The 10,983-nt window shown below is 42.2% G+C and overlaps 1 protein-coding gene across 2 annotated transcripts; it reads left to right on the top strand.

Annotated features, from left to right (window-relative positions):
- Positions 1-557: 557 nt before the first annotated feature.
- On the top strand, positions 558-10,462 carry klb (klotho beta). Of its 2 annotated transcripts, XM_088081138.1 has the most exons (7): positions 1,437-1,563; positions 1,685-2,042; positions 3,652-4,165; positions 4,239-4,507; positions 4,619-4,875; positions 6,252-7,180; positions 8,794-10,462. In XM_088081138.1, the coding sequence occupies exons 2-7, from the start codon at positions 1,866-1,868 to the stop codon at positions 9,204-9,206; spliced, it is 2,559 nt and encodes an 852-aa protein (XP_087937264.1). In that variant the 5' UTR covers positions 1,437-1,563; positions 1,685-1,865; the 3' UTR covers positions 9,207-10,462. The 2 variants fall into 2 exon arrangements, with proteins under 2 accessions (XP_042349686.2, XP_087937264.1); XM_042493752.2 differs by having other exon boundaries at positions 558-2,042.
- Positions 10,463-10,983: the final 521 nt, after the last annotated feature.

Here is a 10,983-nt window from a genome sequence, read left to right as displayed (position 1 = left end):
TGTCACTGGTGTCACTCGCACGGTTTGATCAAATCTTAGAAGATCACTGTGAATGTGCTTAGCAGTTTCTCACCATAGGACAATGGAGAGCATCTTGTTGTTTTTCAGTTTTAGGCTGCACTACATTGCATCAGCCCTCCCCTCCCTTTTTCAATAACTGCCCTCAATATGTGCTAAACGTGTTAATCCACTAACTCAATATGTGCCCCTTAGGTGAAAGAAGGAACAAAAGTACAAATCAGCAGTAGTTCTTTGCCCACAGGCTTCTCAGAAGCGAGCGACAACTCAGGGATCAGATCGAATACACAGAGCTGAGACTTGAATTTGATCACTGAGACAACATTCTGAAATTATGCAGGCTAATTTATAAGCCAATCAAGTTTTGTTTTTTCCCTTTGTACAAATAAAGATCAGTGCAGTGAGAGAGAAAAAAGAGCATTTTAAGATCTTGAATTAGGATTGGTCTGAGACAAGAGAAAGGCTTTTTCTCAGGAGCTGAATTTAAGATGTATGCCATAATGGCCACATCTCACATTGATGTTAAATTGAGCTCAGTTAAGTCTGGGAGACAAAGGCTAGACAAAGATGAGATCTTATTTTCAATTTTCCTGCCTTCTGGGTTGTTAGGTTTCAGCACTAAAAGTCTGTATGTGTTAGTTGAAAACGGAGAGCACAATGTGAACTACTTCTTCGTTATGGCTCTAAGATCAGAGTACAAGCTAATTATTGACGCAAGAACCTTTTTACAGCAATCAACAGCATGTTTAGAGCTGTGTGTGTGTGTGTGTGTGTGTGTGTGTGTGTGTGTGTGTGTGTGTGTGTGTGTGTGTGTGTGTGTGTGTGTGTGTGCGTGTGTGTATGTCCTCACAGGCATTCTCTGTAATACCCTTTAAAGTATTGTCCTTTCTTGTTAATTGTCCTTTTTTTGAGTTGGTAATGTAATTAAAGTGTTTTTAGAATTACAGGTAAATAATTCCCCTGAAACATCCAAAAGGGTATTGCAAGTGTGTGTGGCTATGAGTCAACCTTTGTATGTGAGGACATTATGGTGATGGGAGGGGCTGAGTGGGAGCACAAGTACACAGGGGAAGAGAAAGGGAACTTGAAGCAGGTTGTCAGATGGAAAATGAGGCACCTCGAAGCTTCTCCCTCTCCTGGATGTGATTGCTGTCCTGTCTCCTCCACCATAATGGGTCTCTTGTCCGTCTCAAGAGGATTCATGACATTGAATAGAACAATAGCTCTGACAGACACCAGCTACTTCCTTCAAGTGGATTTCTAGACAAATCAGTATGTTGACCCATCCTTCTCCTCCCACACTCTTACTCTCCCTCTTGTTGCTGGTGTGTGGTTGGAACAAGGCCGCCTGCTCTCTTGGGGATGGCGTGAAGATTTGGGAGCAGCCCAAGCCAGACATCGACGACCAGTCTTTCCTCCATGACATCTTCCCTTCAGGATTCCTCTGGGGCTCGGGGACGTCTGCCTTCCAGACAGAGGGAGCCTGGGATCAGGAGGGAAAAGGCGCATCCATCTGGGACCATTTCACCCACTCCACTGTCACTGGTAATTTGGCAACAGAGACCGCCAATGTGGCTAGTGACAGCTACACTCACTGGGAAGAAGATGTGGAGGCCCTGGAGTATCTCGGTGTTAAATCGTACTCCTTTTCTCTCTCCTGGCCCAGACTCTTTCCTGATGGGAGTGCCCGAGGTCAGCCCAACACAGCTGCCGTGGAGCATTATAGCCGGCTCATAGAGAAACTTCTGAAAAAGAAAATTGAGCCCATCATCACCCTCCATCACTGGGACCTGCCGCAAGTCCTGCAGGATCGCTATGGAGGCTGGAGAAATGAGACAGTGGTGGGAATGTTTGAGGAGTATGCTACATTTTGTTTCCACACATTTGGGAATCGTGTCAAGTACTGGCTCACCATGCATAATCCATACCTGGTAGCTGTACAGGGCTATGGGACAGGTGTGCATGCTCCAGGAGAAACAGGGGGTCCCGCTGGCTCGCTCATTGTGGCCCACAACCTGATCAGGGTAAGTTAGGGTCAGTATATTTTACATGGGTCTGTGGCTGAGTATTGTTTGTGTAATGCATGAAGAATTTCTCTCATGATATTGACTGTCTGTAAACTTTGAACTGCAGCAGCTGTATCAGTTTATGATGGTTTAGTGAATGTTTGCATCTTCAAGACAGTGACGCAAGAACAGACTGCACCAATAGTTTGTTGCAATAGAATTCAATTAAAAAAGTTAGTGAAGATTGATTTATGGCATTGTAATATATAACTGGTGAAAAGCCTTGGCACTCACTTTTAATTTTATCTCACTGATGACCAGCTGCTAATATTTTATTTTGACAGGTTTGTGATCAGTAAACAGGACACTTAAAGAGACATTGAGGTCAAAGTCCACCACATCAGCACTTCAGTGCTGGAGCGAAACAGTGTGTGACAGGAAGTCATGGAGATATGCCTCATTAATACTCACTTACGTTTATGCAGCCTAGCGCAGATGTTATGCAGACAGCTAATGTCACACAGATAGTGTGAGCAAATAGAGATTCTCTGATGCGTGAAAGATTGCTTTTATGATTGCTATATTACTTGGTTATTACATGGTTAAAGGTATATTACATGCTTTACAACTTATTTAGTTGTAAATTTTATATTTTGTAGAAATAGGTTTAATTAGGACAAAGGAACAAGTGATCGTTTTATTATCAGTTGGGGCATTTACAGTATGTTATGAATAACAAATTCAGATGATGGTGCAGCTGTGGGGGAGATTTGTGCTCTGTGAGTGCTTTAAAGTTTTGCAGTGTTTCACTTATTTCACAACAAATGTTTTGACTCGTCGAAGTAGAAAAAGCACAGTAACACTGACATTAGTAATATGAATGATGGCTCTGTTCTGTTCAACTGACAGTTAGCCAGCATGCACAATAGAGTGCTTCAGGGATGATGTTTTTCTGTAGGCTGACATGGAAGGTAGCTACACCCTGGTTGCCTCGTCAAAAAGCCTATCCTTTGGATTTTGAATCATTGCAGACAAACCTTTTTTGTCATGGTTTGTTCAGCAAGATAATCTTCATGAATGAACCCAACTTTTACAATTTTTAAGCCTAAATCCAGTCACCAAAAGTAAAAAGTTGCATGATTTAACGCCACCACCAAGACAAGCTTTAAAGCCGTGTTTGGTGTGATAACGTTCTCTAGTCCCACTGAGCCCCATGTTAGCAACCGGCTTTTTTTGAGGCACAAAAAATCTTCAAAATTCACAACCGTTGTATATTCTGATGTATTTTATGTTGCTGAACAACACTTCAGCTTGTGTTAATCACAGACCTTATTTCAGGCATCTAACAAAAAAACAACAAAACAAACAAAACCTGTTATCTTCAGGATGAGGGCACCGGTTGTGCTGAAATGCTAACTCATTTCCATGTTTTAGGACTCATTCCTGCAGCAATCGACACCAGGACCCTGAAACTAACACTAAATGCAATTCAGCCATCATTCATTTGATTGTTTACACCTGTGCTTTTCCTAATGTGACACGTATGTCGTCTGTGGAAAATACATATTGTAATATTGTGTTTTTATCTGCAGCACAGATATAACAGTGTGTCTGCTGTAATTTTCAGGCACACGCCAAAGCATGGCATGCCTACAACACCCACTTCCGTCCAGCTCAGAGGGGTAAAGTATCCATTGTTCTTGGATCCCACTGGGTTGAACCTCAAAGACGCCAAGCCACAGCTGCTAATGTCGAGCTTTGCCAGCATTCAGTAGAGGCCGTGCTTGGCTGGTTTGCCAGCCCCATTTTCGGTGATGGTGACTACCCAGTCTCTTTAAAAATCAAGCATGGGGCCCTCATGCCTACATTCTCTCACAAGGAGAAGCTCTGGGTGCAGAAAACAGCTGACTTTTTTGCTCTGTCCTTCGGGCCTAATAACCTCCGTCTGGGCCGGGGCCTGGTCCAGTATGGGCAGACTGTGACCCCAGATCTGAGGCGCTTACTGGGCTGGATAAAGCTGGAGTATGGGGACCCGAAGGTGCTGGTGACTGAAGGCGGCTGGTTTTCTGAAGCCAGTGTGGGAAAGGAGGACACAGTGGCCATTTACCTGATGAAGAGGTTTATCAACCAAGTCCTGCAGGGTAAGAGCAAACAAATAAAATGTAGACAGTGTAATAAAATCAGCACTTAGTATCGATGTGTTTTCCTTTACAGCAATCAAGTTTGATGGTGTGCAGGTGATAGGATACTCTGCCTGGTCACTGGTGGATGGATTTGAGTGGAATTATGGCTACACTGTAAGGCGAGGTCTTTTTTACATCGACTTCAACCAACCAAACCGAAGCAGGACCCCCAAGACCACTGCTCAGTATTATAAACGTGTTGTTGCTGACAATGGTTTCCCCAGAGATGAAACCTCTAGAGAAATCAAAGGCCGTTTACCCTGCGAATTTCACTGGGGTATTGCTGACTCCACTTTACAGGTAAGAAAAACCTAGGAGGACAAGAAGGTGTTTTAAAAGCAAATAAAAAAAATAATTAATGGCTATATTTATGCTGATGTTCTTATATGTTTTTTGTTTTTGTTATTGTAGGTCCACTTCTACCCTTTCTCACCACAGTTTACCGACCCCCATTTGTACAGCTGGAACCTGACAGGAGACGGATCATTGCGTGCAGTCCCAGGGGTGGAGATGCGCACCAGAGGAGCCCAGTGCACCGACTACTTGGCCATCCGTGGTCATCTTCGCCTGTTTGCGTCCACTGGAGCATCTCACTACCGATTCGCTCTCAACTGGTCTCTGATTTTACCTGAGGGAGACCTCTCTAATGTGAACACTCAGGCTCTAAGGTACAAATACACAAACACACAAACATGGACAGTCTTCCCAAAGTCACCCTAGTTTGGTTAATTTTAGTTAAAATACACATATTCATCTGCCAAATGATCATTTGTATATCATTTACTCAGCACATGGTACGCTGAATTAAGGAAGAAAACTTCCTTTTTCTTGCATGCCTCCATGGTGAACAAACAATCCAAAAAAAGGAGAAAATTCTTGATGAATAGGGAACCTCTTTTGCAATAGCTAAACTATATCAAAACATCTGTTTACAAACTCTCAGACAAATCGTGCAGTATATATCCAAGTCTCATTTATCCAGTCATATGCTCAGTACTTTTCAAACATGTATTTTTGATAAAATCTCAACTAGCAACTAACACTTCTGCTTGAACTGTCTCATACACAGATGAGAATTATGTCTGCTCTGCTCATTAAACTGCTCGAGTTGTGTGACAGATTGTAAACAAGGTACAAGGTAGATATATTGTCATTTTTCCTTAACATGGTTTAAGAAGAAATGAAATTGAAGAGAAATGAAATTTTGCTGTTGTGAAACGTGGACCTCTCTTACTTCAGTTGATGAACGGTTTTCTACATTTAAGTCCACCTTTTAGGCATATGCGAAAACAACCTGTTCTCACACGAAACTTGTCAGATACCGCCACTTTGTCAGTGATTTCAGGGTCATACATAACACAAAGAGCCACCTTTTGCAATTATACGATACGCTCTGGGTGCATCAGTTGTTGAGGTGACGGGCATTAACACTACTCGTCAAATACCACCCTGTTGTCAGAGGATTTCAGCAACAGACATGGACGCACGGAGGCTCCTTTCGCAGTGATATGACACGCCTCGGGCAAACGCCATCAGTAACTATGGTAGTATAAAGACAAAGTATGTCCCTATAGGTCAGGCGGGTGTAGAGGTGGATGGGTTCAACAAACCCTGCACTTTCACCCGGGAGCCAACTGCTCACTTTTAATGTGAATTTTTGTAGCTAAACTAGGTGTGTTTCCAAACTTAACCACATGCTTGTGTAGCTGAAGCCTAAGTAAATAAATGTAAAATGAAGTGTTTTACCTACGCTGTAAGTGTACGTTGGAAAAGACTGTATGCATATCACGGCAGAACATGAACATTTCTGTGAAAACTGAAGTATATTTTTGAAAAGACACAATGCAAATAACAAGCGTAAATAGACATGCGGTCCAGTGATGTCCAAAACAGAGGCAGCAGGGTACCCAGGATGTCATATTTAGACATGAAGGCCCTCTGACAAAGTGGTGTGAAAAACCTTTTCTACATGATTTTAAATTAACAGTGGGAATTATTCCATGTGATTCTATAATCCCGTTTCACATTGTTATTCCATCCAAAGGTACTACCGCTGCGTTCTGACTGAGCTCAAGAAGCTGGACCTGGAGGCTGTCGTTATTCTCTACTACCCCACACACAGAACTGGGCTGGGCTTGCCTGAGCCACTTCATGCCTCTGGTGGTTGGCTCAACTACAGCACAGTGGTGGCCTTTCAGGAATATGCAGCTCTGTGCTACCAGCAGCTGGGGTCCTGGGTACCATACTGGATCACCGTCAATGAGCCAAACAGACTGGTGGATGTTTACTCCACTGGGAAAGAGAAGCATCAGGCAGCTCATAACCTTATTCTGGCTCACGCAAAAGCCTGGAGGCTGTATGAGAGGGAACACTCGGGTCAACAGAGAGCACGGGTGTCACTTGCGTTACATGCAGACTGGGTTGAACCTGCAAACCCCTTCCTGGACTCACATACGGCAGCAGCACAGAGATTCCTTTTGTTTGAGCTTGGGCGCTTCTTAGACCCATTGCTTGGGACTAGACATGAGGAGAAGCATCAAAAGGGGGACTACCCACAAGAAATGAAGACATATCTGGAGGAGCGGGCTCAAGAAAAAGGCCTCCCTGGATCTGCTCTTCCTAGCTTTACTGAGACTGAGAGCGAGGAGCTGAGAGGGACATTGAGTTTTATCGCACTGAATCATTTTACCACCCGCCTGGTCTCTCCATATCCCCACACACAGGCCAGTTTTCAGCAGAAAGAACCCCCTGATCATGGCTGTCTGATCCTTTCTGATCCCACCTGGCCTACCTCCAGTCTGGGGCAGGCTCTGGTACCCTGGGGCCTGCGGAAGATCCTGAACTGGGTCAGCCAGAGATATGGAGGGGCTCTGCCTATCATTGTGACAGCCAGTGGGGTTGATGACCAGGCTCCAGTGGAGGACAAACTCAGGCAACACTTTATCAGGAGTTACCTGCAGGAGGCCTTTAAAGGTGGGTGTGATGATGGCTTAAACTGGCTTTGGTAGTGTTGACAGAAATGTGATTTCGGGTCAGAGACTGGATTTAGATTTATAAAGCTGAAACTGTATAGTTTAGGCATCAGGTTTTAATAGAAATAATGTATTATTAAATTATTTTTTTATTATTTTCAGCATTTTAAGTCTTTTTGTGGCTGTTTTTGTTTTTTACTTTTTCCCCTTATTTTCAGGTAATTTTTTAGGCCATGTCTTCTCACGTTGCTTGTTGCATTTTTCCCATGTTGGAAGAGTTCAAATCAATTTGTTTAGGATTCAGGGGGTTAACAATAATGACTAGGGGGAGAGTCTGTGGCATGACAGGGATTTCCCATTTAGGCTGGGGTTGCTATGGTGATAAAGTGGCTCTAGCATGCTGACAGAGTTTTTCCAATGGTAGGTCATGCATTTCATATCCTACATCTCCATTAATGTGCCAACATGCAATCAGCTGTGGAAGTAACTAAATACATTTACTCAAGTATTCTACTTTAGTACAAATTTGAGGTATTTTACAATGTTACTTGCATGTATTTTACTTGAGTTTCCCCTTTTAATGCAGTTTGATTCTTTTGCTCCACTACATCTCAAAGGTAGATATTGTACTTTATACTCCACTACATTTGTGAAGCACTTTTAGTTGCTTTTCAGATTACAGTTTCTCATGCTTTTCTTGTCACCTGACAACAAGTAAAATGATTTTTTTTTCTGATAACATGAAGGCTGAAGTGTCAGATCAATCTCCTAAGAGAAGTTAGTAAACGTTTGAAGCAGGTTCTGAGCAAAGATTTTCACACCAAAAGTTGGCTGACAACCTGTTGAGTTTAGAGCATGGCCCCAAGAGACTTTTTTAAAAAGTCTAGCAGTGATACATGTGAATAATACATTTTGTTAATCATGTGAAGTGTGCCACAAAGGCTCCTTCATGGATTGAGAAAATCCTTCCGTTGCTCAGGCTGAATAAACTCTTAAAAACCCTCCTCATGCTGATCTCATGAAAAGTTGACTTTATAGAGATATGTGGTTCTCACAGGACAGTGACGCTGCAAATTATGTTTTACAATACAATGCTTTGCTGTATATTAAACTTCCCAAGAATGTATAAAGGAGTAAAAATGACTGAAACCTTAAACATCTACAGCAGTGAAATGCCTACTGTAGTGGAGTATTTTCACAGTGTGGTTTTAGCACTTTCACTTAACAAAAGGATCTGAATACTTCTTCCTACACTGCATGTTAAGTTCCTCTGCATGAATGTTCTGCGTGATCATTTTTCAGTAGGAACGAATTGGACCTCTGTTGTGCTCAGGATGTTGAGAAAGAGGCACAGATCCACACGCAATACATGTTTTATGACCATATTGCTTCCCACTATAAAAACGGACTTAATGAGAAACCATCAAGACCATAAAAAGAGAGAGGAGGGAAGAGAGAAACAGTACAGTGTTAATCATTTCAGTGTTCATACTTTGCCCTTAATGGCCCTCAGCTCACCTGTATATGCACTTGGCATTTACTCTTAATATTTGGGTGTTTTTATGATGGTAAAATAAAGTATATGTGGGATATTCATATCCAATTTGTCTCCAGCTCGCCAGTTAGATGGAGTCAACCTGCAGGGGTTCTACATGTGGAAACTACAAGATCAGCATGCCCCCCAGTTTGGCCTCTTCACCTCCACCCACCATCAATCCAAAGCTAAAGCCTCCATCGCTGTCTACAGAGAAATCATCGCTCGTGGCGGTTTCCCTGAGGATAACACCACGCAGACCTGCAGGTCTAGTGAGCTGCACGAACATTGCTCTGTATGTGCATGGATGTTCAACAACAAAGTCATGCTGGTCTTTGGAGGTTGCCTTCTTATAACAGCGTTAATGTTAACAGCACTTGTAGTCTTTGTCATTATCACCAAGAGAAACCAAACAAGAGGCCGGCGCAGGGGGGTGAACAGAAGGAAAAGAAGGAAAGGAGTCCCTGTTTGCTTGTGTCCACCTGTTAAATAGAACTGTAGAGACAAACTCTGTAATGAGTCGTAGACAAACTGTGTGTGCTTTATTGACAAAGAAGAGCAATGATCTACAATTGTGTTTGATCCAGTAATGCTTGTGCCTGTGCTTGTGATATTGTATGATCAGTGCACCAACAAATACTGTGTTCCTACAGTAAAACGACAGTGAGATTAACAGATTTGCTGAATGCTAAAGACCCGCATGTTATTAACAAAAGCTGAGAATTGATTTTGTCAGCTCTATTATATACTGTAAAGGAGAAGAAATGCTTTGACTTTACCTATGACCTCCAGTATGGAGAAAATGTGTCATTCTAGTATTGTTATTAACTCTTTTTCGGTGAGGATTATGTTGGGTGGATCAGACTAAAATGCATCTTTAATGTATTTTACGTGATTATTACAGATTTACTTGTAGATTGCACAAATCTTTCTCAGAACAAGTTTTTCAAATTTGTTTATAAGTGGTATCCACTTAATTCTGTGACGACCCCTAGGGTGTCATCTCTGTGTTGTTCATTCACCTGTCTGTGTGCTCTCTCTGCAGGCTGAGAGGGCTCAGGTTATTTAAGCCCATGTGCAGCTGGTAGCTCACTTTCTGGCTGAACTTCCACTTCGCTGCTGCATTTTCCTGCAGCAAAAATGGAGACACGGTGTATAAGAGCAAAACCAATAAAAAAAAAGAGCTGAGGAAACACAACCACACCAACGAGGAAAAGCAGCAGAGTGGAAGTTCAGCCAGCGAGTGAGCTACCAGCTGCACATGGACTTAAATAACCTGAGCACTTTTAGGTGTTCCCTCTTGCCCTGAAGAGCACAGGGCTGCAAGAAATCACACTGACATGTGAATTAACTGCACAGAAATGACACCCTGGGGGTCCTCACAATTCAAACACCAGACAAGATGTTTACTGTTGAACACACTGTGTGAATGTGCACGGGACAATGACTCCCCCTAGTGTCTTCGTTTGTAGCTCTGATGAAACACTGTGTAACACTTCTGTACAGTGAACGCTTGCATGTCAGTGTTTTGCAATGCCTGTGGACAATTGATATGATTTTGCATTTCACAGTTTGACATGATTGTTGGTGGGGTTCACCTTATATTAGTCCAAGGATGTAACACATCTGGGTGATTGCATCTCCATCACTTTTAATCAGCAGCCTATCCTCTATATGTCTTTAATTGTTCTTCATTCATACCTGTCTAAGGATTTTACTCTCACTTAAGAGTGAAGGATTTTCTTTCAACTCATATTTGTCCTTATCTTTCTTTGAAAGCATTGATTTGTGTGACTTGCATATGTGAGACAGATGGAGTTAAGTGGTATCATCAGATGAAAAAATGTCGCAGTGATGAAAAGCAAATGACTTTTTATTCACATCATGTGATGCAAACTTTAGGAACTGTGAGAGGGGAATCATGGTAAAAAACGGCAGAGGCACTTCAGATATTTTTTAAGCACTAGGGAGAGAGTTATTGTTGTTTTATTTTATTTTATTTTAACTTAGGGGAGGGACATTCAACTTCAAATGGTTGTAGTTTTTATTTATTTTAAATACCCTCAGAACCCCGAAACCTGCAAGTGGGTTTGAAAGGCATTTTTTATTTAAAATCTCCAAAATTGCATCAGTTATGGTTATTTATGGTGGAAGAAGGGTCATGCATTTTTCCCCAGTCATTCTGGGAGGCTAAAGGAAAATATTTTAGTTCTCACGAACGTTATGATGTAAAAACAACCAAAACAGAAAAACAAAAAACAAAACAAATC

This window comes from Plectropomus leopardus, chromosome 8 (assembly GCF_026936395.1).
Source record: "Plectropomus leopardus strain MGB_pleo_1.0 chromosome 8, ASM2693639v1, whole genome shotgun sequence".
In the NCBI taxonomy this organism is placed as follows: domain Eukaryota; kingdom Metazoa; phylum Chordata; class Actinopteri; order Perciformes; family Serranidae; genus Plectropomus; species Plectropomus leopardus.
Note: the sequence above shows the minus strand (reverse complement) of the source record. Positions and strands in the feature narration are given on the sequence as shown.